This window comes from Chrysemys picta, chromosome 8, assembly GCF_011386835.1.
Source record: "Chrysemys picta bellii isolate R12L10 chromosome 8, ASM1138683v2, whole genome shotgun sequence".
Lineage (NCBI taxonomy): Eukaryota > Metazoa > Chordata > Testudines > Emydidae > Chrysemys > Chrysemys picta.
The window spans coordinates 7,568,165-7,594,464 of NC_088798.1; the positions used below are offsets into that span (position 1 = coordinate 7,568,165).

A 26,300-nucleotide genomic window follows, 5' to 3' on the forward strand; every position below is an offset into this window, starting at 1 on the left:
TATGGGCACAAGGGTATCCCTGCTGTGATATGTTGGAAGAGAGTAGGAAGAATGATGGAAATACTAGGCTGTATTCTGTTCACAGATGTCTGCATGCGGGGGGATGCCCCAAGATCCAAACATTCTGGGACAAGGCAAATGATACATTTAAATGGGTGTTAGATGTAAAATGTGCATTTGCTGCACATGGAGAGCCTGTCAGAAGGCCCAGCAAAAAAAAAAATCTGGAGGGGGTTTTATTGTTTTTTTTTTTTTTTTTAATGTTGCAGCAGCAAAACCAGCAAAACTCCACGGCCTCAGTTGTGGATTACAGTTCCTCAAGAGATCAAAATGCTAGCAACTCTAGTCTTGGTTGAGGCCTTTATTACTGTGCATTTAAGAATACGAATGACAGTGATGGGCTCAATAGAATAACTCAGAATAAACGATTGACAACAACAGTGGAGGAAAAGGTGGGAACTGCCCCAGTTTATCTCAATGTGGTACTAACTCTGAAACCTAATGATAACAACTCAAAAGTCAGCATTTGTTGGCTCTTTCACTGAGTGCTTTAGCAAGTGTTCTAGGCTTAGGGATACAGTTTGGGACTGCGGTCAGAGACTGAGGAGGGTACCACTCCTTACTTTTTCCTCCAACCTGACCCCGTCAAGCTAGAGCATGAGAACCAGGAAGTTATTTTCATTATCCAAACTGAGCTAAGCACAAGCAGAAACAAATAGTGTGAAGTATATTTAGCCCGAGGGCCTCAGCTATGGCTGAAGAATGCACAGCACAGCTCAGAAGAGGGATGCAAAGACTGAGTTCCCCCAACCTTGGGCAGATTAGGCATGGGTCCAGATCTGAGGCTGCTGGTTGGGGTGAGGGAGCAGAAAGAACCCAGCAACTCAAGGTCAGTCTGCTCCCTGCTTCTCCCCTCCCCCTGCAGCGCCATGCCTGGTAGCAGGAGGGTGGGGACAAATCCCTGCACATATTCCCCCCCACATACACACCCCTATCTAGGAAGGGGGAGAACAGGACCCCGTGGCAGCTGCTCCTCCCCCAGACCTGGGAGTGGGAGTATGAAGACATTTGGAGCTGCAGAAGAAAGAGGAGGAGGAAAGACCCAACCCCACAGTATCATCTTTTGTAACCATCTCAAGATTTGGGGGGCAATCACTTTTGAACTTTGGGGGTTGGCCATACTGAAATCTCCACAAGGATTTCCTCACCGAGCTCCCCTTGCACGGGTGCCAACCAGTCACGGCTGCACCGAGGCCCCCGAGGGGGTGAGGGAGGGCATATAGAAAAGACAATCCAGCCAATTAGGCATTGGCTGCAGACAATTAGGGCGGTGGCTGGAACAGCCAATCATGGACCAGCCGGCCCATATAAAAGGAAGCTGCAGACCAGAGTGAGTGAGTCTACTGCAGGGAGCCCTAGGGAGAAGACTGGTGTCCTAGAGGGCTCCTGGTGGGTAGCCAGGACTTGCAGGAAGAGGGCAAAGGAGCTGGAGCCAGAGGCGGGAGCAGAAGGAACTGAAGCTGTGGGATAGTGGCCCAGGGATTAGAGACCATGTAAGGGAAGGAAGAGGCAGCAGGAAGCTGCTGGTTGCAGGGTCCCTGGGCCAAGGCCCGCAGTAGTGGGCAGGCCTGGGCCCCTCCCCCCCCCCCCGCCCCCCGCCCCCCAGCTGCTGAAGGAACAGCCCGGCTGGGGACTGCCAAGCTGCTGTGAGGAGTGGCTGGATGCTTGTTGGAGGAGACCCCTGGAAGAGGGGGAAACCAGATGGTGACACGACCAGAAGGCTGTGTCACAAAGCAGATGCTGAGAGAAAGGAGCGGTAACGGGTCTGCAGGCGGAGGCGAGGATGGGAGCGCCACCACCACCTGAGGGTACACCTGCTGAGACTGAGCTAATTCCTGAAATGCCCAGCAGGAGGTGCCAGTGTGGTGAGTGACCCCGTGACACTCATCTAGCCCCAATGCTATCTCCTGCTGCCTCTAAGAGCCAATGCGCCCCAGCCAGACAAGTTCTCCCACGCAGACCCTAGGCCATATGCCCAAGCAGGGACATCCATATATAGAGCGGTTCCCTTCCCACTCCGCTTTGATCCAGGTCAGAATTTATCCTGGAATACAAGACAGGCGGATGGGGGAATGAACCTGGTTTTTCTACTTTGCATTTATTGAAGAGGAACTTAATGGGTCAATACTGCCATCTGCTGTCAAGTGTGGTGAGCAGGATTATTTCACTGACATGTTTTGTGGCAGGGTACATTCATATTTTGTCATATTCACATTCTGGCCACACACGAATCAGTCGGACATGGGTCAGCAAGCACTCAGGATCTGGGTTCCTGCTGGGGAGGAGGTCCAAGCCCAAGTCCCACTGTGACTTGGGTCCAAACCCTGTCATTTTGCAGTGTGGCTGCAGCTCGAGCTCCAGTCCCACTTCAGGAGGTGTGCGTCATGCAGTGTGGACACATTAGCACGGTTGTGAGACCCGACTCCAGCAACTGTAAACCCAGGTTTGCAATGCAGTGTGGACACTCAAGTGTGGGCTTAGAAACACCGAGTCCACAAGCCCAGGTTCCACAGAGCTGGGTTTACAGTGCAGGATAGACATACGCTCCTAATTCAACCTAGAAATTAACCATGTGATTTGCAGAAGGAATCTAGATCATAACGGCAAGGGAGATTCCTGAAAAAGCCAAACAATTCTTAAGCAAGAAAACAGTTCCCAATCCAGTAAAACACATGCTTCACTTTGAGCACCTGAACAACCGCAATGACTTCAAGGGGACCAATCTTATGTTTATAGTTGGGCACACACTTAATAGCGTTGCTGGACTGGGGCCAGTGATAGAGAATGCAACTGCACCGATCCCCTTAAAAATATGTTCCTTTCCTTTCCAGACAGCTTAGATCTGAAAAGAAGTTAGAATCAAGTACAATTGATATTAATATTGCTAGTATTTCTCCAGTGTTTTGTATTCAATTGTGCTTAGCTTTAAAGTTACTCTACTATGATCCTCCAAAGAGAGACCCTAAAACGAATACTAAAATATACCGCACAACTGGCCCCAAACAGCACTTCGATCTGTGATCTTGCTGCAGTGATGTTCAGCTGGCTCTGGGTGAATTTCTCCAGTCTCGCATGATATTGTGTCTTGGATGGGGAAAGAAAAATCCAGGCCCTGCAAGGAGTGGCATTGAGGTTCATTGGGTGGCATTTTTCTCAAAGCCCTAGTATACTAGTACCATCATGGGTTTCCACAAGTTCTGTAGCTCTGTGGGCCGGCCACCAGGGTGGAGCGGGAAGACAAATTTACGTAACATATGCAAAACAGTGGGCTACATTAGCATAGTATTTGGGGGTGTTGTGTTGTAAGACGTGCCATCTTTCAGACAAGATCTGAAACTGAGCTCCGACCACTTGTGCTCATCAAAGTGTTAGTGTTGCCTGCATTTAGAAATTTATCACACATCTCGTGATATTCAGTGTTTTTCCTGAAAGCCCCAGCTCCTGGAATCAGGTGATTATGTGAGATGCTCAGCTTGCATGAAAAAGAAAAGTAAACTTCTAGCCCTCGTGGTTGTGGAGAACAGCTTTAAAATGTGCCCCACAGAAATCAGAAGGCAAATAAAGACTCCTCTTCCTATCGATCAGTATTTTCTTGGAGCCTGACTTGTGATTTTTTTTTTGGAATGCTTGGGTTGGCAGTATCGGAGCTCCCATGACACTTTCCCCAAGAGTAGAGTCCTGGCCAGATCCCAATTTGGATGATCCGATTCTGTCTATTTAAAATCCTCCCTGGACTTTCAATTGAATATGGAATTCTTGATCACTGTTGTAAATTTCTTCAATGATGCTGTGCACTAGGACATAGCTTCTAGATAGTTTTATACTGGGGTGCTGGACCATCGCTGTATCAACTTTGAAAATCAGTTTGACACATTCCTCTGGATTCGGGCGCTGTTTAGGAGTATTTATTATTATTACGATCGCAGTGCTGATTAGCGTTCGGGGCTATTACTGGAGAGTGCCAGAGTATTTTTTCCCAGGATTTAAACTCGGCCACGGGGCCATTTTTCTACAGAAATAGCACCCTGGAGGGAGCTGTCATTTCTGGATGCTGATTAGCTTTTGCAAGGTTACCGCGAGCAAGACTGATTACCCTGTAGTGAGCTTGAGTTCATTCACCTAATCAGGCCAGCCCAGCGGGCGGGTGTGGGGGGAGGGAGAGAGAATGTAACCCTACCTCACAGTTTGACAACTTGGGCTGTTCCAGAGTTTTTCTCACACCCACAAGCTGTAACAATTCATTATGTTTGATTTTCATTCTTCCAGCACCAGCCTTGGCCGGTCCTTCATTCACAGCTTGTTCTAGTGACATGCAATTACTCCCAGGACTCTCTTGGCTTCAGCAGCCTCTGAGAGGCTTTGAATTTATGTATGCACCTATTTTATTTACCAAATAATCCTAAGAAATTAAGGCTCCTTCAAAAGATCTCCTGTTAAGTATACTAAGCCAAGCTAAGAAAGCAGGGTGTCTGATCTGCCCTGCCCTCTTCACCCATTGTTTGAGGGGATGGGCAGACCAGAGTTACTGAAGGTGGAGGCTAGAAATGAAGCAATAGTCTTGTAGCTAAGAGATGTGGATTCCATTCCCTGTTCTGCTACAGCCTTCCTGTGTGACTATGAGCACATCACTTGAGCCCTCTGTTATGATGGAAGTTGGGTGAAATAAATTGCAAGCTGGTGAGTGTAACAGCCAACCTTCATTTAGGATAAATGTCAGAAGCAATGAAGTTCCTTGATGGAATAGATAACTGAAACAATAGGAAACACACCCTCCCCCCCAGAAAAATAACCCATAGGCCACATGCAAGGCTGGAATCAGAGTTCCTCCGGCATGTGGTCTGAGAGGTTTTCCTTGGGGTCTGAATGTAAACATAGGAGGCTGGGTATTGTTTGGTGGAAGTGTGTGTGTGTGCGGGGGGCGGAGGGGACAGGGCAGGGGCACACAGAATAGATGGTAACGAAGCCCCGGAAAAGCACTTGCAGTGTGACCTTGAGAAAAATCTAATAGAGAGCTTTTGAACAGATTGCTGGCTAGAAAGAGGCTTTGAACAGAGACACTGTTTCCTGCTATGTACAGGAAAACAGCACTTTGTACATTGTTTGTAAATAGGATTGCAGAAAACAAATAGCTGACTCCATCGTCAATTTCTCTGTCTAATAGGAACAACCTCCAACCAGGGCCGGCTCCAGGCACCAGCCCACCAAGCATCTGTTTGGGGCGGCGCCTGGAGGGGGGCGGTGCGGCGGGGCGCTCCGGCCTGAGAGCGGAGCCGCAGCGGGCTCGCTGCCCTCCCCCCGGCGCTCCGGCCGGTCGGGGAGAGTGGGGTCCTGGCCGGGCTCGCCGCCCTCCCCCCGGCGCCCCTAGGGTGGCAAAAAAGCCAGAGCCAGCCCTGCCTCCAACCCCCCATATACTGACTAACTTCTTGAGCCAAAAGGTGTAACACCTTTCTTGATACCCCTTTTATAAAATCAGGATCATAACCCTTCCTTTGTCTTGTCTATTTAGATTGTAAGCTACTTGGAGCTCCTGATACAAGGAGGCCCTGACATTGGTTGGGGCCCCCAGGTGCTATTGTGATTTCCTCACAAGTGTGGCTGGGGCTGGAATCAGTCCAGCCATGCACCAAGACACCTGAGTCCTCTTGCAAATGTCACCTCTGCCCTGGGGGTGGGGGGGGGAAACGCTCTGATTGGCTGCCTTCTACCATCTATCTAAAAGTCCAGGGGGGATTTTTAGATAGATGGAACTGTGAGCAAAGAAACTCTCTCTTGTTCAAGCCTCTTTCCAGCCGGCACTCTGCCCAAAAGCTCTCACTTGCTCATCTCCTGGGGAAGGACAGCCAGTCAGGACAGCTGCAGGAAGCAGGTGGAACCCTGTCCTCAGGAGCCATCCTCAGAGGTGAGGAGAGAGCAGAAAGTGCTCCGCAGCTCAAGATGGCTCCCCTTTCCTCCAGGGAGCAACAGGGTGGCTTTTCTGGTCCTCCCTCCACCCTCCTGCTGCACCTGGCCTGGGAAGGGAGGGGGCAGGGTGAAGAAATCCAGGAGGAGCAACTGTGGGGCTAGGGAGCAGAACTGATGTGGAGGCTGGGAGGAGTGCGTAATTAATTGCTGGCCTTGGGGAGAGGTGGATGTGGGGCTGGGGGACACGCACACAGAGTTAATTAATTAGAATATTGGGGTCTGGGGAGAAGCTGGAAGCTCAGCACCATCAGGCAGCTAGTGGGAGCCAAAACTGCTGTATCCAATACAGGCAGGAGGGTGGGCAATTCTCTTTCACACGCAGACACACTGTGTGGGGGCGGGGGGCATTGAAAAATCCAAAGACAGCCCCAAAACACAACCCCATCTTTTCCAAATCATGAGGGTTTTGGTGTTTTTTGGTCAATCTCATGATTTTTGAACTTTGGGGGTTGGCCCCCCAGAATACAGCTGATAAGCCCGATCCCAGATGTATCGGCAAGCACCAGGAACTTCAGATTTTTTCCTTTTGCATGAATCCTGGTCTTCTCCCCGCCCCCTCCTCCCCCCCACACCGGCTCTGTAGAGCTGGGACTGAAAGTTTCTGTGGGCTCACAGACCAGATCTGATATTCTCTCCAGTAGAGGGCAGTGGTGCCCAGGCTCGCTGCCAGCTAACACATTGCAACATCTTTATTTAGGCACTCCAGACACTTGAACAATATGTTTCTGAGCTGCAAAGGGAAAAGCTGGCCCCAGTAATGGTTGCACGCTACGGGATGCTGCTAATGTGTCATCAGTGGAGACTGAAGTGTCCTTCAGAACAGCCGCCGCTCGGTGCGCCTTGTCACAGATGGCTGGGGTGCTGCTTGACTCAGGCCTGCCTGTGGGGCTGAGCAATGTTCATTTAGCATTTGCAGCCTGCCCGCAAGTCTCTCTCCCTAATTAGGGGCGATGTAGGAAACAACACGAAGCGCGCAGACCTTTCAGTCTGATCAGCGCCAGGCAGGGGTAGAGGAATGTGACGGGAGCAGAGATTTCGGGATCGGGCTGTCAAGAATCATTCCGCTGAGCACACAGCGGAAGAGGAAGACCTGTCGGAGGGGATAATTAGCCCAGCCCAGCCGTGCTGCTGGAGCGAAAAAAGTGCTGACGCGCATTCCCCACCCACCCACCCCTTTTCCTAATGGGGGTTGTTCCTAATCCGTCCCTCAACTGAAACCCATTTCATCCTCCCACTTTTTGGCACATGCCCTATGGTGAATCGTGGCTTTTGGATGTAGAGGCCCCCGGGCGCCCTGCTACTGACCCACACGGGAGCATGGTAGTGCCTGAGCATGTGGGGGTCCCATACCCGGGCGGTTGCATTGTGATGTGGGTTCCACCAACTGAGATGTACTAGGTAGGAGGAGAATGGATTAGGTATTCGGTTGTCAGGCAATCAGTCATTCCTTGGCTGGGCATTTATTCACTTGCAGTGATCTAAAGCAGAACGGCTTTGCTGCCTCTCGTTAGCATCTCTCTGGATAGTGATCCAGCCAGGATCCCTGGGAACACCAGTGTCTCTTGTTTGTTCCCCACACGTTCCTGTCACAGGTAACTCCATCCTGCCTCCCCCACTCCCTGGCGTTGTTTATCATTATTTAACATTGATATTGCGACAGTGCCTAAAGGCCACCGCAGGGATGGATTGTGCCAGGAGCTCACTACAGGCTGACTGGCTCTTTAAGGGGAGAAGGGTCCAGGCCCACCTGTAACACACTTCGCTCATCTGCCCCGGTGGAGAAAATGATCCAAATCACGTGAGAGACGTGCAGCTAAACCAGGCCTTTCCTGGTGGAGAGAAGACAGAAGGGGAGACTCCAGCTACGAAGCCCTTGGAGTTGGTGCTTGAGAGAGACAAAAAAGGACCCAAGGGATGGGGAAAGCTGAGCACTGAGGGTGAGCTGAACAGAAGACAGACTAAGAGGGAAGGGCAGGAGTGGAAGACTCTGTGTTTGGTTTAGCCTTGGATACTCTGGCAAGAGTGGGCTTTTTTTAATGACTGATTTAGCTGGTGGGCCATGTCACTACAGCAGCCAGGCCAGGCTGGAAGGTCAGGAGATCTGACCTGAATTAGGAGAGAGAGAGAGGCGGCCGCTAGCCCAAAGCCGGACAGGGTAGGCAGTGCTGTGCAAACATATCGTTCCCCCTTTTTGATCTGAGAGGCTGGTCAGGGCCCTGGGGATGTTCCAGTTGGGAGTAGAAACTGACGGACTCTGGTAGTTTCTTTGAGGCAGCCTTCTTTATTTACAAGGAGTGGATGAAGTCCTGCCTCTGCGAACACAGGAAGATGCAAAACCAGGACCGAGCGTCTTGCCTTATAGCCCCAAGCTGCTTCAGTCAGCACCAGACCCAGCTGCCCTCTCCCTACCTTCTTCCAGGATCATGCAGTAGTAGGGTTGCCAATTTTGGTTGGACATATTCCTGGAGGTTTCATCACAAGACATAATCTTAATTAAAGATTCATCTTTAATTCCTGGACACTCCAGGACAATCCTGGAGAGGTGGCAACCCTATGCATTGGGCTTCCCCAGGCTGTCCCTCTGTCTGTCTTCCTGCAGCTTATCCTGTCTCCCTCAATCTCACCCAAACACACACAAAACATTTCCACCAATCAAAGCCCCTGACCCTGCCTTCTTGAACCAGGGATTATGATATTCCGCTTCTCGTTAGCGTTCCCATGGGCCTGGGTTTTTGGGTGCAACAGCTGTTGTTTCCCCCTCCTGATCAGGGCCGGCTCCAGGCACCAATGAAGGAAGCAGGTGCTTGGGGTGGCCAATGGAAAGGGGTGGCACGTCCAGGTCTCCAGCGGGAATTCGGCAGCGGGTCCCTCAGTCCCTCTCTTCCTCTTTGAGCTGCCGCTGAAGAGGAAGAGAGGGAGCGAAGGACCCGCCGCCGAATTGCCGCAGAAGAATGAAGCGGCACGATTGAGCTGCCGCTGAAGTGCCGCCGATCGGCTTTATCTAATCTTTTTTTTTTTTCGCTTCGCCGCTTGGGGCTGCAAAAAAGCTGGAGCCAGCCCTGCTCCTGATTACAAAGCCTGTCTACATGTGTTCTGAGTGGCAGGTGGCAGCCACCCCAAACCTTACCCATAACACTATCGTAAATGACAATCCTTGTCCCAGAGACCATGCAGTCTAAAAGACGAGGTGGAATGACACAATCAAATGGGCCGGGGCAGCGTAGGTGCGATGAGACAACAAATACGTTAGATGTGCACATTTTTTAGTCAGCCTCTTGCTAGCCATCCATCTTGTCGTAACTCAGGCCCTGATCCTGAATGAGCTCCACACTGATTGACCCCTGCACTCCCATAGAGCCCCGTAGACTGTGGTGGGGTTCTGCCCACAGAGATGGCAGGATTGGGACAACCGGCTATAAGCTCTTCAGTGCAAGGATGGTCTCTGATTGTGTTTGTGCCCAGGACAACGAGGCACCTGAGCGGATTCTCTGGAAAACGAATAGTAAATTTCAAATTCAGTCTGACTAAAGATGCTTCCCGGCTGAGTTTCTCAACTTTCACTTTGTTCTTGGTACGTGCGATCTCATAATCTCTCTAGTTCCACAGTCATCCATAGTCTTCCAGGAAAAAACAAGATCTGAAATTCTAATGTTTAACACAAGCAGACTTTTTAATTAAAAAAAAAAACTAAGATCTTCTTTCTATATCATAAAAAAGAGCTACAAATGCATTGTTTTTCCTTTATAGATTTCCCATCTAGGAAAAACTGGCAAGGAGGTTGTGTAGTGGCTAGTTCTTCTGATTGCCTTGTGACTTTTTGACATTGTGTAGCCCAACTTTCGGTGCTGGCTCAGTTCCTGTATGATGTGTATACAGGAGAGAGGTACCTCGCAGTCTTTGGACAGTTCCAAAGTTTCTGTCATCTGCACTCATTTCGCGGTGTTGCTGGTAGTTGCTCAGCCCCGGTGTCTAAAGAAAAAAGCTACTTTGGCGGTGCCTCCAGTGAGACAAGGGGATAACCACACTGAGGCCGTGGGCACCGGACAGGAACTCAGAAATCATTCAGACCCACCCATGCAAACAAATTAAAACAAGAACTATAAACTCCTTGTAAAGATTTGACCACAGAGACCTAGACAATCAGTAAAAATACTCAATAGTTAAAATGCTTAGAAATATTAATAATGCTTTTGAATGACTAAAGGATATGCTGGCAAGTGTACAAGGTCATGTGACACCTCCCGGATGTTCCTAAACAAAAGTGTCTCCCCCCATCAGTTCTGTCTGCCCCCAGTGTCTCAGGTATCCAGGGGGTGCGCGTGGAGAGACGTTGCTGGCCTGTAAGAAAATGCTGATAGAAACACACCTTGTTATACTGGGAATTGGCAAGCAGGTCCCCCCTGGGGATTGCTGGAGCAGGAGTAACCCTTTCCCGCTTTTGGGACAGTGCTGACAGTCGTTAAAGCTTGGAACCCACGAGCTCAGTGGCCAGGAGGTCGGGTCTCTGGTGTGGGCTGGCTGCAGGCAGTGGCAGGGGAGCCAGGCTGTCTCCTGTTGCTGGCAGGCTGGCGGCAGGAGGGACAGCTTGTTCTCTCCTGAGGCGTTTTTTGCAGGCTGAGGTTCCAGCAGGCCCGTTGCTGGGCCTGGAAGTGATGTGCTGGAAGGCTGGAGGGAGACCGCCTCTCCTCTCCACTCCCTGGATGATCTCTCTGAGGCCTTGGCTACACTTACCGGCAAGTTCGACGGCTGGAAATCGAACTTCTGGGTTCGACTTATCGCGTCTAGTCTGGACGCGATAAGTCGAACCCGGAAGTGCTCGCCGTCGACTGCGGTACTCCAGCTCGCCGAGAGGAGTACCGCGGAGTCGACGGGGGAGCCTGCCTGCCGAGTGTGGACCAAGGTAAGTTTCAACTAATTCGAAATAAGGTACTTCGAACTTCAGCTACGTTATTCACGTAGCTGAAGTTGCGTACCTTAGTTCGAATTAGGGGGGGTAGTGTAGACCAAGCCTCAGACGGAGGGAAAGCCGGACTATTCACAGCTTCCTTCCTGCTTCCCCAAGCACCTGGGACTCTGCACAAGGCCAGAGACTGCCTGGCTGTCTTTTGCCCTCTACTCAGGGGCAACAGGGTGACAGGGGGCTGGGGGGGGGATCACATCCCCCTCCTGTTCCCTTCTGCTGCCAGGGAAATCACCAGCACAAGGCTTTGTTGCAGACCCCACGGGGGCCCCAAAGGCATGTCTGTTCTCTTCAGGCACCATCCTCTTGCTCCAGGGGTAGGGGCTACCACTGTAGGATTCAGGTTATAAATACCCATAACCTCCCCTCTCTGGAAGCTAGCACCTAGAGGATGTTATGTCCCGTGACAACTTTCACTCCACTGAGATCCTTGCAGGGTTTAAACACGAGAGTGAGTGGCATCCATCACACCAAGGGTCCTTCTCCTTGAGTCACCAAAAGTTGTGCCCTTGTTAAAACCAATATCTCAAAGGCTTGTTCTCAGACTGAGCAATCACTCCGTAAATATGACACGATGGGTTCCCACTCACTTTCCCTCTCAGTTTCAACCAAGCTAAATCGACTCTTTCCTAAAATGATTTTTCTAGCTGGCCACTGCTGCAAACTCAACCTGAAACCCTGACCGTGTCCTTCCTCCTTCATCTATCAGCGGTAATGAAGACTTCGCTGTGTGGGGAATGAGGCAGAGTAGAATCAGGTTTAGTCACCTGTAGCTGGGTTGGTTCAGCAGGGCTTTGGTTGTGTCACTAAGTGAGCAGATGGGAGTGGAAGTCACATGTTTGAGCCAGATTTCACTCTCAGTTACACCAACCTTAGAGTGACTCAGTTGACATCCACAGTCCCAATTACATGACAATCAATGCACAGTGACTTCATGGAAGCAATGATCTCGATAGTTACACGGAGTCAGTCCAGGGAAACACCACTGCACTCGGCATGCTGAATTCTAGGTTTATGCCGAGTTTATGCCAGTGAGCTCCTATTGGCTTGATGGAGTTATACCTGATTTACGCTGGTGCAAGGAAGACCAGAATCAATCCCGATCAAGTTACTTCATATTTACGCTGATGCACAATAACTGAGATCAGAATGAGGCAGAAAGAGGACGTTTTAATTGCATTCACTTCTCTGACATCAATGGAGTTATGGCAAATTACCCCAGCTCAGGTTCTGACCAATAGTATCTAGTGGCATTTAGTCCCTCTCTGAGTGTTTTTGGCCGTGAAAAGCATTTTGCTAGTGACCATGATGATCTCCTGCAGGAAACATGGTGACCTCGCACTGCATGTGCCAGATGGACATGTCTGCGGACATGCAGGCAGGATAGGCCTGGAAAGATTGTCTTGCATGCTCACTGTGCTGGCATCACCTCTGACAATTAGCATGCCCCGAAGGGAGAGAGAGATTCTGGAAGCCTGACAGGCACTTTACAGCCAGAAACACGATGCCCAAAGTTTGGGGGACACACTGTGTTTCCAGGACTAATACCCGGGCAGTCACTTTCTGATTTCAGCACCTGGCCAGCCTGTACACGAGACACTGGAGAAAACTTTGGCTCCTCTATGTAATGGGGGGGAAACTGAGCGCTAATGGTGGTGCAGACTTAATACCATGAAGCTTGATTGCCGTAATGCTCTCTCAGTTGGAGCTCACAGCAGGGTCTCTCCTTGGCTTGAGCTACCATGACCAGGAATCACTCCCCTCCTCCCATTTGATGCTGACTGCTGAGGAAGAGATGAATGGGCTTGGAGCTGGCCCTGTTGCTTTTCCTTGTGTAGAAAGGACCTCCTAGGGCAGTGGTTCTCAAAGCTGGTCCGCCACTTGTTCAGGGGAAAGTCCCTGGCAGGCTGGGCCAATTTGTTTACCTGCCGCATCCACAGGTTTGGCCGATCGCGGCTCCCACTGGCCGTGGTTCGCCGCTCGAGGCCAATGGGGGCTGCGGGAAGTGGCGTGGGCCGAGGGACGTGCTGACCGCCCTTCCTGCAGCCCCCATTGGCTTGGAGTGAACCGCAGCCACTGGGAGCCACGATCGGCCGAACCTGCGGACACGGCAGGTAAATAAACCGGCCCGGCCCACCAGGGGCTTTCCCTGAACAAGCGGCGGACCGGCTTTGAGAACCACTGTCCCAGGGCACGTCCACCCAGCCCACAGCAGTGAGCTTCGCAGCCCAGTTTGACAGACTGGGGCTCGCACTAGTGCTCTAAAAAGAGCTGTGTAAAAAGACCACACTTTGAAGTTGTGACTCGGAGTGGTGCCCAGTTGTCTGTAGCCTAGTGGGAGTGGTGGGCTTCAGAGCCGAGCTGCAACCTCAAAGCACTGTCTACACAGCTATATTTAGAGCACTAGCAGGAGTCCCACAATCCCAAGGCTGTTGACCCAGGCTGGAAGACTTGCTGCCACGGGCCGTGTAGCTGTACCCCTAGAGTCTTGGCTTGATGGCCCAAGCACCACCTGCTATTTAAGGATCCTCATGTAACCCCTCTAGGATGGAAGGCGGTTTTTCATTCTGCTCTCTGATGATCCCCTCAAGAGGGGCTGTGAGGCAACCATCGATCCGCTGGATCACGGTGTACACGCAAGAGGTGTAGCCAGATGTGTGATGAATCCACGTGTGACTGACAAGCCCAATTCGAGAGCAACGCTGCTTGTTACAAGTTTCCCAGATCCATGTATTGTCTGAGTTCTCCAAGATTACAGCACGCGGCTTTCTTCTTTCTCACTTTGCTTCCATCCTCCCAGCTGAACAGGATTCTGTGCACGCCTCACAGCTTTCTACATTGGCTTCGTATCATTTTTATACACATCGTGACACCACCATAAAGGGCGACCCCGCTTTCTAGAGCCATCACGAACCTCACTGTACAAGATATTCTTAGGGATACAGTCTCCTTCCATTCTTCTGACGTGACCAAACCCTCCTCTTCTTATTAAGAGGGTATGAACTTAATAAAGGGTCTGATCCTGCTAAATTATTATCCACTAAGACTGAGCTAAATCAGGGCCAGACGCTGAGCTCCGCTCCACTGATGTCATTTCAGTTGGATCGCTATGGATGGAAACTAAATTTACACCAGATCGGAATTTGATTTTACTCAAGCTAAACTCCCAATAAGCAAAGACTAAGAAAAAACAAAGGGTCAGATGAACTACCCAATACTCCAAAAAACCCCAAAGGAAGGAATTAATAATAATGCCTTAGGTAGGAGGTTAGGTGTGCGATTGTCCTGTTGGATTGTCCCGGCTATGCTGTCATTTGTAGATATGTTCGTTCTCAATATATTTATAAAGCCACTAATTATCACCGGAGCTATTTGCTGACGGTTCTGAAGTAGCTCCATAATGAAGAGGAAGCCCATGTATTTGTTAGCCTATGGAAAATAATTGCCTGTCACTTAACCAAACATCCTTTGCCCTGAAACACCTGCTCTTTTGCACTTTTTTAGCTGCACTTCTTGTAATGCCACTTGCAATTTCCATACCCTCAAAGGTTTCTTTCTCTGCTGCTGTGACGTGAGCTGAAAACTATACTCAAGAGGAGACAAATGTCCTGCCAGTTTTGCTGTTGTGAAAGGAGAGCAAATAATATTAAACATAGTTGTATTGGTGTAGCAAGACCTCACAGGGGCAGATCCACTGAAGTTAGCAGAGTTGGGCTGATTTACATCACACCCGCGCTGGCCCTGTAACATTTGTGGCAAAGTCTCACACGTCGCACTGGGTGAGGGAAGTTACATTACCCCGTCGCATGCTAGCTCTGTTAAACTTTTACTGTTTCCGGTGCCTGTGACATTAACACTGATCACCACCTCAGCCTCTGTTGATGCGGGGCAGGGCCCACACCTTTGCTCAGGTAATTGACTCAGATGGTAATTTAATGTCAAGGCGAGCCAGGGAACATGAGATAAATACTACCGCTGGACAAAGCCAACCTGTCAGAAGTCCCAGGTTAAGGTTCGCTGCTCAACGCGTACACAATAAGCCGTCTTTCTGGATGGGTGGCTTGGAATGGATTGGCAATGTGGATGTAAACACTCAGAGCCAAAGTAAATGTGGAGCAAAACAAGTTCATGTCACAGGGCCGGTGCTGGAGGAGGAGGGAAACTGGATTGCCTCATGGGCGTGCCTCTGTTTTGCCGTGCCTCCCTCAGGGCACTCCGCCTCTGCATCAGGAACCAAAAGGAAACTGAGGTTATGGGAATACACAGTCCCAGAAGGAAACCCACAGGAGACTGGCTCAAGGTATTGTACACTTTTGAGGCATATTAACAATTACCAGAATTCCTCTCTAGATCAGGAAGGAACTTTATGCACCACAATGCTATTGTCTTTGCACCTTGTGCTCCCCTGTTAACTAGGGTGACCAGACAGCAAATGTGAAAAATCGGGAGGGGGGGTAATAGGAGCCCATATAAGAAAAAGACCCCAACATCGGGACTGTCCCTATAAAATTGGGACATCTGGTCACCCTACCTGTTAACAGTGAGGGTAATAGACAGGCCAATGTAAATCAGTGTAGCAATGCTGCTGTCAATCAAGAGATGCCAGTTTTCACCAGCGGAGGGTCTCAGCCCTGCATATGTAACTGACAGTCATTATACTTCAGTGGGTTGGAATCTTTTTGTGGTTGAAACGCCTCTTTTGGATAATGGATTTGGTTGATGGTTTGTTTGGGGTTTTTTTGGGGGGGGGAGCTTTTGCTAGGAAGCCTTTTACAAATGAGGCTTATTTGGGGGAAAGTAATTGATTAGCAGCCTGCATTTCCAAGAAAACTACTCTCAGAGCTCTAAGGGATCTTGAAGTGTTAGCATATTGGCACAGAGTGGGGTAGCTGTGAGTCAGCCCATGGTGTGATGGGGATTGGTGGGGGAGGAGGGGAGAGACAGAGCACAGATAAGAAGAACTAGAGTGCTGCCAAAAATGGCTCCTTGCAGGGAGGAGAAGAGCAGGCAAGCGCTGCCTTGGCACAGCTCAGCTCCCCGGCAGGAAATACTTCCTTGACAAAGCAACGGACCCATTTGCAATCAGATGAAATGAATTTCAAATAGCAACCTGGCAAGGGTGTGTTCTCATTCTTCGGGCAGGGCTCCTTCCAGAGCTGAGGGTCCCTGCAGGGGTAGGGTTACCATACGTCCGGATTTTCCCGGACATGTCCGGCTTTTGGGGGCTCAAATCCCCGTCCGGGGGGAAATCCCCAAAAGCCGGGCATGTCCGGGAAAATCGGGAGGGCTCGGTGGTGCTCGGCCGGGGCCGGCGGTGCGGGGCCGGGGGCATGGTGCCGGGCCGGGAACCAGGGGCGCAGTGCCGGGCCAGGGTCACAGTGCCGGGCCGGGCGCGGGGCCGGACGGGGAGCCGGGGGCGCGGTGCCGGGCCGGGAGCCGGGCCCGCGGGGCCGGGGAGCCGGTCAGCCGGGCCCGCGGGGAGCCGGGTCGGCCGGGTCGGCGGGGAGCCGGGTCGGCCGGGCCGACGGGGAGCTGGGCCGGCGGGGAGCCGGGTCGGCCGGGCCGACGGGGAGCCGGGCCGGCGGGGAGCCGGGTCGGCCGGGCCGGCGGGGTGCGCCGTGGGCCGGCAGTGCTGGGCGGGCCGGGGGTGGTCGGCGGGGGCCGGCACCCCAGGGCCCAAGCCGACCCAGGCTGGAGCCACCAGGGGGCCAGCCTGGGCCGCGCCTCCTCCCCCCCACACCCCCCTTACCTGCTTCAGGCTTCCCGCAAATCAAATATTCGCGGGAAGCAGGGGAGGGGGCGGAGACTTTGGGGAGGGGCGGGGTTGGGCGGGGCTGGGGGCGGGGCCGGGGGCCGTGGAGTGTCCTCCATTTGGAGGCACAAAATATGGTAACCCTATGCAGGGGGTCAGCAAGCCCGGCCTTGCAGCCCATTCCCTGAGCCAGCCGACTGCCATTTGTAATGTTCGGCTTGGGAAAAGCCCGCTGTGCTCGAGGGCTCTGTGGGTGTGCGAGTGGGCTACCCTTAGAGAGGGGTCACACCCGTAATGGAGCAACAGAGGAACCTTTCTTTTCAGGAAAGGGCTGATCCTGAGAGGTGCTGAGCATCTGGGCCCCATTCTGGGCCAACTCCAGAAGTGCCTTGATTTGGGGGAGACTCTTGTTTTTATTTTGTGGTTGCTGTAGTGCCTTGCAGCCCTGCTCACGTGCTAGGCGCTGTAGATACAGAATTTAATTCAATGGAAGCTGCGGCTGCTTGGCGTGTCTCCAGATTAGGCGCTTATGCACAGCATAAGATCAGTGGACTCAAATCTCATGCACAAGCGTGCACTACAGTTGCCTGCCGGGGCCAGGAAGGAAATCCACCCACTTGGTCGATTGTCTAGTGTTGCCCAGTTAGCAAAGTGCATTCTGGAGCTGGAATGCTGTGTATTCAATGGGTATTGGGGCCAGGATACTGGACTGCATGCAGGGCCGGCTCTAGCTTTTTTGCCGCCCCAGGCAAAATTAAAAAAAAAAAGGCAGCCAGACTGCCGAAGCAAAAAAAAACAAAACAAAAAAACGGCAGCCACAGGGAGCGCATGGAGGGCGGTCAAGGCGGCTTGCAGGGGAGTGAAGGGCGGCACCCGCCCACTCCCTCTGCCCGTGGGCAGCCCTCCGGCCGTGGGGTGCCTCTCCCGGCCAGGCAGGTGGAGCCCCTGGGGGCTGCAGGAGGTGCTGGCTCAGCCGCTCCTTTAAAGGCGGGTTGGCCGGGCCGGGTTCAGAGTGGCGCGGGAGGCGGAGGCTGGTGCAGGTGGCGGGGAATGGCGCGTCCCGGGGAGCCCGGCGGCACGGTGAGCGGCGGGGATCGCTAGTTCCTGCCCCTACAGGGCTGGGCTGGCTGCCCCAAAATTGGCCAGAATGCCGCCCCTTACAATGTGCCGCCCCAGGCACGTGCTTTCTCGTCTGGTGCCTGGAACCGGGCCCTGACTGCATGGCTCTCAGGGGCCTGCTTGGCCATAACAGAGTCTATGTGCCTGAAGACTACAGGCACCATCTAGCCCTGGTATCCTCAGGCACAACTGTGCCAAAGCCAATTGAATGGTACCCACTTAGGCCCAGGCTGGATTTTGCCCTACGTTCTGAGAGGCTGGTTCTTTGGCGTTTAGAGCCACCCAGAGTTCTAGGATCGTTGTTACTTGCCTGGGGACTCGGAGACAAGGTTTCTAATGAGTGCGTGCACGTGCATGTGTGTGTGAATGTGCCTGGCAAGCGTGTGCCCACTGCACAACGTGCAGACTCAAGCAGGGGCCATGTATACAACTAGGTGTGCACAAAAGTGTGCAGGCACGATTGAAAATCCAGGCCTCTGTAGCCGTCTCTCTAGAATCCGCGGCAGAGCCTGAACCCGGGGACCTCAGCACAAGACTCTTCCGTCTGCTGTAAGGGAGCAGCTCCGCGGTCAGGAATTCTTCAACAAACGTGTGTTAGTCGGAAAAGGGGCAATTTGTCGGAACAGAATCTTTCCCTCAGCAAGGATCAGCTTTGATCACTTCCCCAGGCTGATTTGTTTTTTCAAGTTTCAAAATTGATTTGAAACGTCCCCTTTTGAAACCAAAAATTCCATTTTTAGGATCCAAAATGATTTTTTGTTTCACAGTGAAATTTTATTTATAGTAAAAAACAAACAATGGAAAAGGTTGCAATGGGAATTAAACACTTGGATTGAGATTTTGCAGGTTTTTGTTTCGGGATGGGGAACACTGAAATCTTGAAAATCCTCCTGGGACAGGAATAGCATCTCCCCCAGCACTCTCCGTTACTAGGCCAGAGCAGTAGACTCTTCTCATTCTATGCAGGCAAAAACCCTGCTGGGATAGGGTAAGTTACAGGTCATCTTTGCTGCTGGGAGGAAAGCTTCCAAATCTGGAAGAGTAACCAACCGGACCTCTTCTTATTATTTAAAACTGCTGGGGACTGAGCTCCTGAAAACAAGGGCTGGGTATCTTTTGGCTACAACCCCGCATTAGTGTGTGAGCTCTGGCAATGCGCCTACATCCTGACCCAGCACACTGCCATTTTATCCAAATCCCCCTGACCAGTCACAACCCAGACGTGGGTTACATGGTATCCGTGTCACGTGGTATCCGTGCCACGTGGTATCCGTGTTACGTGACTTTGGGAGGAGGAGAAGTAGCCACTGGAGACTGGACTGACCCAGCAGCTTGGAGATCTTTGAACACTGGCATTTCGGTCATGGACCTAATTGGAGGTGCTGACGTTCAAGCCGGGGTGCACTGCTCCAGTGCCACTCCCTTCTGACGTAGATGCGGCCTCTCTACACTATGGGTTAGTCTGGGCATAGCTACAGTGATGCAACCCACCGTGTGCAGACAAGACCTTATTCTTAGCCAGTGAGGTGCTAGGGAAGAGGTTTCGCTGCACTTTGAATCACCGCAGTGAAAATCTTCTGTGCAAGTGTAACCCACTCTCGAGTGCATGTTACCAGGTGGCCCCTCTGTGCCTCATTTGCAGAGGCTGTGAGTCTGTTACTGCCCTCCTTGGAGTGGCTTGGCTCTTTAGCTCAAGCTGTAGCAGTTCACACTGACGCTCAGGAGGTCCCTGGCTCGCTCCATGATGTGTCAGCCAAGAAGGTGGCCCGGCTGTCCCACAAGCCCATCAGTTCCATGATGGCCGGGGAGACTTCCCCATTGTGAAAAATCAAGCCGACATCTATGATGATGTGAGAGTGCCCCACCCAGCAATTTACTCCCACATCTTTATGGTCTCACACTCCAGGAGCTCCCAGGCCTCTTTGCTTCCTCCCTCCACTTCGAACCAACAGCACCGGGCAGCTCTTAAAGGGCTTCAGATACATTCCTTATTTCTCCCTCCAGGCCTACAGCTGGTGAAACTGAGGCAACCCATTTAAGTGACTCCCCCTTTGTCAGTGACACAGCTGTTAAGAATCAGGAATGTTGAGGGCTGGTTTCCTGCTCTAGCCACTAGCCCTGCTCCATCACCTTCGTTCTCCTTGTATTGTTTGAGCAGCAGGCAGGCTGCAGCAGATGTATCACGGCAGTTCCAGCTGCTCTTTGACTGTGTTGGATTCCTTTCGTTCCTTTCCCCAGCGGAGAGGGCTACCCTGAAGACAATGGAAGCAGGAGCCTGGTGGCTTGAGATTGACAGGATACAGGGCTGCCCACCCATGAACGCAGAAGTCCTCCCACGCCAGCCAGGAAATGTCCCGAGTGGCACCAGGTGGCCTGTGGCACTGACAGGATGTAGTGAAGGAACTGGAGATACCAGCTTGCCACACCTTAGAGCAATTACAGCTCCCTGACAAACCCAGAGTGATCTATGCCTGCTCCCCCTACTAACGCCCAGAGACAGTTGCTTTCCCAGGTTCATTCCCCAGCTCTTTGCCTGTGACTGTACTTGATGCTCATGCAAGTCAGGCGAGTTAACTCCATCAGTGCCAAACATGTATGTGACAGGCTCCCTAGATAAGGCAATACAAATGCTACTCCCTCTGCCTTGCTATCCGCATTTAATTCCCGTTGATGGGAATGGAATTTATTGAGCGGTCCGGGGTCGCCATGTGCTGTTTGATTTGATGTCAGGTAGCGGAATACAATCATAATTAAGAGCTTATATTCCTACAGATAGCACTTTTCCTCCTGAAAGATCAGGAAGCACCTTGCAAACTGCACAGAAATCACTCGAATAATCAATAATCATAATAATACTTTTCCCACTGCTGAAATGCAGCTAGTTCTGGTGTGGAACTCTGCGGCTTTTCGCAACACATCAAAAGAACACACAGCCGTTTAAGGCAGGAAAAAAGGCTGAATCCCAAACCTAATTTGTACTGCAAGGGGGAAGCAGGGAAAAGTAAACATGCAAATTGGCCAGGACGTATGTCCCTGCTGTGGAGAACAGTGCCAGGGGATTTTTAATGACTGCAGGTAGTTAGGCCCTCAGGTTTGTGTCTCATTAACTTGGGTGAATTTGCCAACAAGACTATTTGCTTATAAAGGGCCTGAAAGAAATTTGTTTATCTAAGTAACAGGTGCTGGACTCTCATTCAATTCTACTTTCTGTTCTCTTCTTCATGCACCAGGTGGCACTGTGCCATGTATGAATACGTGCCGGCAGCACTCAGGGGTACGTTTTTGTTTCACCTTCCAGTTATTTTAAAAAAGAAGTTGATGGGTTTTTTTTTTTTAAGCTAAATGTAGGACCCTACGTGGCTGTTTTAAATATGCACCCTGCAGCTGTCAGGACCCTGAGCCTGATCCAACTCCCGTAGAATGGAAAGGCCAACCACAAGCATTCAAATATCATTTCAGTCCCGTCCACCACCACCCCCAACAAATAAGCTTGCCTTTAAAATCATGAATTTAAAATAATAATAATACCTCGTGGGTTCTCTTTATTTTCCTTCTAATTTTTGAGCCTATAAGTCATCCTTGGGTCACGTTTTCAAGCTTTTCTCTGCAGCCACAATGGCGGGAAATGTCCTTTTTTTATAATAACCGCTGCTGTTCTCACTTAATCACAGGACTCCAGCAGCTGGGGATAGAATCATGAGTGTTGGCGATGTCACTTCAACAGCAGTCAGAAGTAGGGTCACCAACCCTCCCGGTTTTGCCAGGGGTCTCCTGGAATCAGGCCCTATCTCCCGGAGGCTACAGAAGCCAATCAGTGAGATTTTAGGCCGCTAAAAGTCCGGCAGCGCAGCGGGGCTAAGACAGGCTCCCTCCCTGCCCTGGCTCTGTGCCGCTCCCAAAAGCAGCCCGCATGTCCCTGCAGCCCCTGGGGGGCAGGGAGTCTCCACGTGCTGCCCCAGCACTGACTCCGCAGTTCCCATTGGCCAGGAACTGCAGCCAATGGGAGCTGTGGGGGTGGTGCCTGCCGGTGAGCTTGCCTAAGCCCCGCTGTGTTGCCGCCCGGGAGCCTCCCTAGGTAAGTGCCTCCCTGCCAGAGCCCGCACCCCGACCCCCCTGCCCCAGCCCTGAGCCCCCTCCCACACCCAAACTCCCTCCCAGAGCCCGCACCCCCGCAAACAACCGCAGCATGTTTGGGTTTGTGTGATTAGACAATTGGCAGTCCTCGTCAGGAACAGGCCCTGTACAATTTATTCTATGTATTGTGATGGCATCTCAGAGTGCAGAAAGTTGGCCCGCTTCCCCAATCTAAGTATGTTGTGGGAAGATCTAGTCCCAGCATGTTGTAGGTTCAATTATATTTCCCCAGCCCCTATTCTCGCAGTGATTCCTGTTTGGTACCCACCAAAATAAACGTGACGTCCTAAGTCCATTTATTTGTTAATTTGAGGTCTTTCAAGTCCCTTTAATCCTGATTCCCTGAACTGGCTTATCTGAGCCACCTTCCAAACCCTGCCGTCCTTAGCTCGGCAGATTACGAGGCAGGGCTGAGATGACTGGCTCAGTACAGGATGCCTATGCATGCTGCAGACCGGGATCTGTCAATTGCCAGTGTGCCAACAGTGTTATCTGCCACCCTGTGTTTCTCGATTTCCCCTCTGACACTCTCCCAACCCTGTTAATTATTAAAGGAGAATAATGAAGGAAAACGTACATCAAAGTCCAGTGTGAGAGAGAGACAATCAGCAGTTCATTTGCAGCCATGAGCCAGCCCACCCCGGCCACCACAGAGCCACCTGGCCAGCCTGGCCAGAGGAACTTTGCCTTCGAGGTTGTGGACATCGTTGTTGTCGTCATCTATTTTGTCTTCGTCCTTGCCGTTGGGATATGGGTGAGTCCAGGAGCTCAGTGATTTGCTTCCGTTAGGGGACAGAAGACAAACAGTGTGTATAATCAGCTATGGGCCTCTCCTGTGTGCAAAGATATCTGCTTATAATCCACCTGCTTTTTTATTTGTGCATAGTACTTTCGTAGGGCCAGATAGTAGGAGGCTTTGACTGGTATGCTGGGGGTAGAGAGTAGGAACACTTTCCCCCACACTGCCATGCAGCTCCGATTCCATTCATTGCAATCCCTGAATAGCACTGAGGGAAGGGTACTGCCGCCAGAATTGCTAAGTATCCCATAATGGACTGGGGAGAAGGGGTGAGGCTCCCCGTGGAATGGCTGCGGAAAGGCGAGCTGGGAGACTTTTCTGGCCTAAGAGGGGGAATGAAGCGAAAAGGACTGAATCGGGCATTGGAAAATTTGGAAAGACGATTATTAGTTGATCCCTATTTTCTTTGATCCAGCGGCCTGTCTGGGGAAGTCGTTTTGTTCTCCTAACATGTGCACTCAGTGGGAGGTTGTTAAATGGATTCAGAAGCCCCATCACCCAGCCAGAGGGCAGCTTCTACCCAAGCCAGGCAGCCAACATACCTAGGAATGGGGAGAAGGAAAATGGAAGAGCTAGGCCATCACTCCGCACCCCCAGTCTTCGGTGCCCCATGCATCTGCTGCAAGCAAGGACCAAAGCTGCTCCGTATTCTGCCTTCCAAGATGCAGATGAGAGTGGTGCCCAAATCAGAGCGGAGCAACAACTCACAGCTGCTCGGTAACTTCTGGGTACAATGTCCTGACAAACCCAGGGGCTTTCCCACTTGCAAAGTAACAACCAGGCCCCCAGCTCAGAAGCCAGAGAGGCTTGTTAGCTCAGGCTAGTGTTAATAATGGGCTAACAGGAAGCACTCCCCTTCTCGCTGGCCAGAAGCGTTGGCTGGGAACATGCAGGGGACAAGCTGTGTGTTTCTCCCGTGCAACGGGAAGCTTAGGAAGTACTGGTCATCCTAAGGCTCTGTTCTACTCATAGTTCCCCCTAGAATGGGGCAACTCTTCACTGCCCCAGTGCAATCCCATGTGCACACTGTGGGACGCAGTCTGGGGTCTCCAACAAGGTGAGCTCTCTGGAGTCCCAGGAATGGATGGGCTACAGCCCGAGGTTTCACCCCGCTGGACTTGCTGGAGTACAGTGCATTATTTCCCTGTTTTAACTATTGTCGCTGCACCTCGAGCGTCTGCAAAATGGTTTATTGAATCCTCCAGAAAGCACCGGATGACCTGGATACGGGGAGTTAGTCAATTCTAACAGCAGCTCGGAGGGCAAAATAATAATAATTAATGGAGATATCCCATCTCCTAGAACTGGAAGGGACCTTGAAAGGTCATGAAGTCCAGCCCTCTGCTTTCACTAGCAGGACCAAGTACTGATTTTGCCCCTGATCCCTAGGTGGCCCCCTCAAGGGCTGAACTCACAACCCTGGGTTTAGCAGGCCAATGCTCAAACCACTGAGCTATCCCACACCCCAGAACTGGGAGGACTCCCAGCACGTTGCTGGCAGGACGACTGGAGAGCAGGACCAGTGTGATGGGTGGGAACCCGTGGTGGGGAAAAGCACTTAATGTTTTTTCTGTTTTTCAGTCATCCATACGGGCAAGTCGGGGGACAGTTGGAGGGTATTTCCTGGCTGGACGGACCATGACATGGTTGCCAGTAAGTCTGATGCTTCCACTTGTTACTTCAAAATTGGGATTCAAGCAAATCCAGGTACCTGATAGAAAGGTCTGGGGACAGGCACAGTACCCACCCCCCACAGCTCTGCCCAGAAGCCTCAGCCCTGAGCTATTGGGACCCTCAACCACAGAGTACCCACCCCCCACAGCTCTGCCCAGGAGCCTAAGCCCTGAGCTACAGAGACCCCTACCTGGAGGAAACGGACAGTTCAGTCTCCCTGGTCTTTTCAGTTCTTAGCTTTTTTGCTCAGGTCAGAGGCAACGAGTTACCTGGTGCTGTGGCTTCTATGATGCAGACCCACCTGCCCATTCGGAGCTGGATTTAGGTCCTCCCCCTGTTCCCAACTCACTTCACATACAGCTGCAGAACAGCCATGGGAGCATTAAATGACTCAGGTCTGCGCGAGGCCATAAACATCACGTAGAGACGACAAAGAAAACAATCGTATGGCAAAGCCCTTCGCCTCTACCCTTCCCGGGTGGGGGAAAGGCTACGCTATTGACTGTGTGAGGACTAAAATAAATCTCCGAAATGATTCACGAGAAAGGAATAAAGCTCTTAAAGGGCACGCTTGCGTGGGAGCGAAAGGCACACCTAAAAATAATTTCAACGTTTTAAAAGAATAAAGGTGTCACTGGACTAAATAGCCTTTTCATCCAATTGCAAAATATACAGCTGTATCTCTCTCCAGTGAGTCGCTGGTAACGGAATCCAGTTTTCAACCAAAAACTTCTTTCTCTGTATACACAGTGCCCATAAATCCTCTAGGCCTCTTCTGTCGGAGAGGCGTACGTATATATAACAGCTGTTATTGCTTTAATGTGCTTTATGCTCCAATTTCTCCCCGGTGACATTTAGGGAAAAGCATAGGGGGTGTTTCCATAACTAGAGCGTGGAAGGTTTAAAAGATGTTGGAAGGCAGCTGGCTTTTGCCAGGATCCTTACTCTTCTTATTTTTCATTGCGTCTGGTGGCTGGGCTACTCCAGGAGGTAATATGGCCCAGTGGTTAGAACACATGCTTGGGTGCTAGGAGGGCTGGGTTCCAGTTTTGGCTCTCCTACTGATTCACTCTCTGGCAAGTTGTTTAGGTCAAAAGCACCCTCTGAGTTTGCCTGTTTCTGTTTTCCGGGCCCAACTTGAGATTCTTTGGGCTTGATTCTCAGAGGCGCTGAGCTGCACTTGAGTCCAGTTATGACTGTTTTAGCACTGATGCCTAAGGAAACATATGATGCAATATGGGAGGAGGTCTGCTCTGCTGCTGAAGGTGCCATCTTCTGACCACTTGTAGGGTGACCAGATGTCCCGATTTTATAGGGACAGTCCCGATTTTTGGGTCTTTTTCTTATATAGGCTCCTATTACCCCCCACCCCCGTCCCGATTTTTCACATTTGCCGTCTGGTCACACTAACCACTTGTGATAACCTAAGTATCCCAGCACTCTTTGCAAGAGTTGGGAGGTTAACCCCAGCGTCCCAGCTAAATTCCAGTTTGGGTGGCAACATTCTGGCAACTTCAGGGTTTCAGCTTCGAGCTATAACACCCTAATGGGTTTGGTCTTAAAAGATGGTCTCCAAGGCAGGCCTCTCATCTGAGATCAGCTGAGGTGCCAAGAGCCCCTCCAGTTTAACCAAAAGGGTTGGCTAAACAGCATTTCCAACTAATGACCCCCCAACTTTGGAACTAATCTCCCCTCCTGATCTGACAGAGCCCATATACGTGTACAGTATTTCCATCTCATCGCCAACAGCCTGAAGGTGGAAGAAAAATGGCAAACAACCCAAAGTGAGGCTCCTGAATCCAGATTCAGGCATTTAAATCAATGTGGCCTGCCTTTTTCAG

The 26,300-nt window shown here is 51.3% G+C and overlaps 1 protein-coding gene across 7 annotated transcripts in view; it reads left to right on the forward strand.

Moving 5' to 3' along the window:
* The first annotated feature begins 1,392 nt into the window (after positions 1-1,392).
* The window catches only part of SLC5A9 (solute carrier family 5 member 9), a 58,198-nt gene continuing 33,290 nt past the window's right edge, over positions 1,393-26,300 (forward strand). For 2 of the 7 annotated variants that reach the window (XM_065553799.1, XM_065553803.1), the window contains exons 1-4: positions 15,233-15,281; positions 21,083-21,126; positions 22,541-22,740; positions 24,367-24,438. In XM_065553799.1, the coding sequence (XP_065409871.1) occupies positions 22,612-22,740; positions 24,367-24,438 (201 nt within the window). In that variant the 5' untranslated portion in view covers positions 15,233-15,281; positions 21,083-21,126; positions 22,541-22,611. Of the gene's footprint in view, positions 1,926-15,188; positions 15,282-19,572; positions 20,418-21,082; positions 21,127-21,911; positions 21,928-22,540; positions 22,741-24,366; positions 24,439-26,300 lie in introns of those variants that run through there. The other 5 variants (XM_065553798.1, XM_065553804.1, XM_065553801.1 and 2 more) reach the window with 4 other exon arrangements.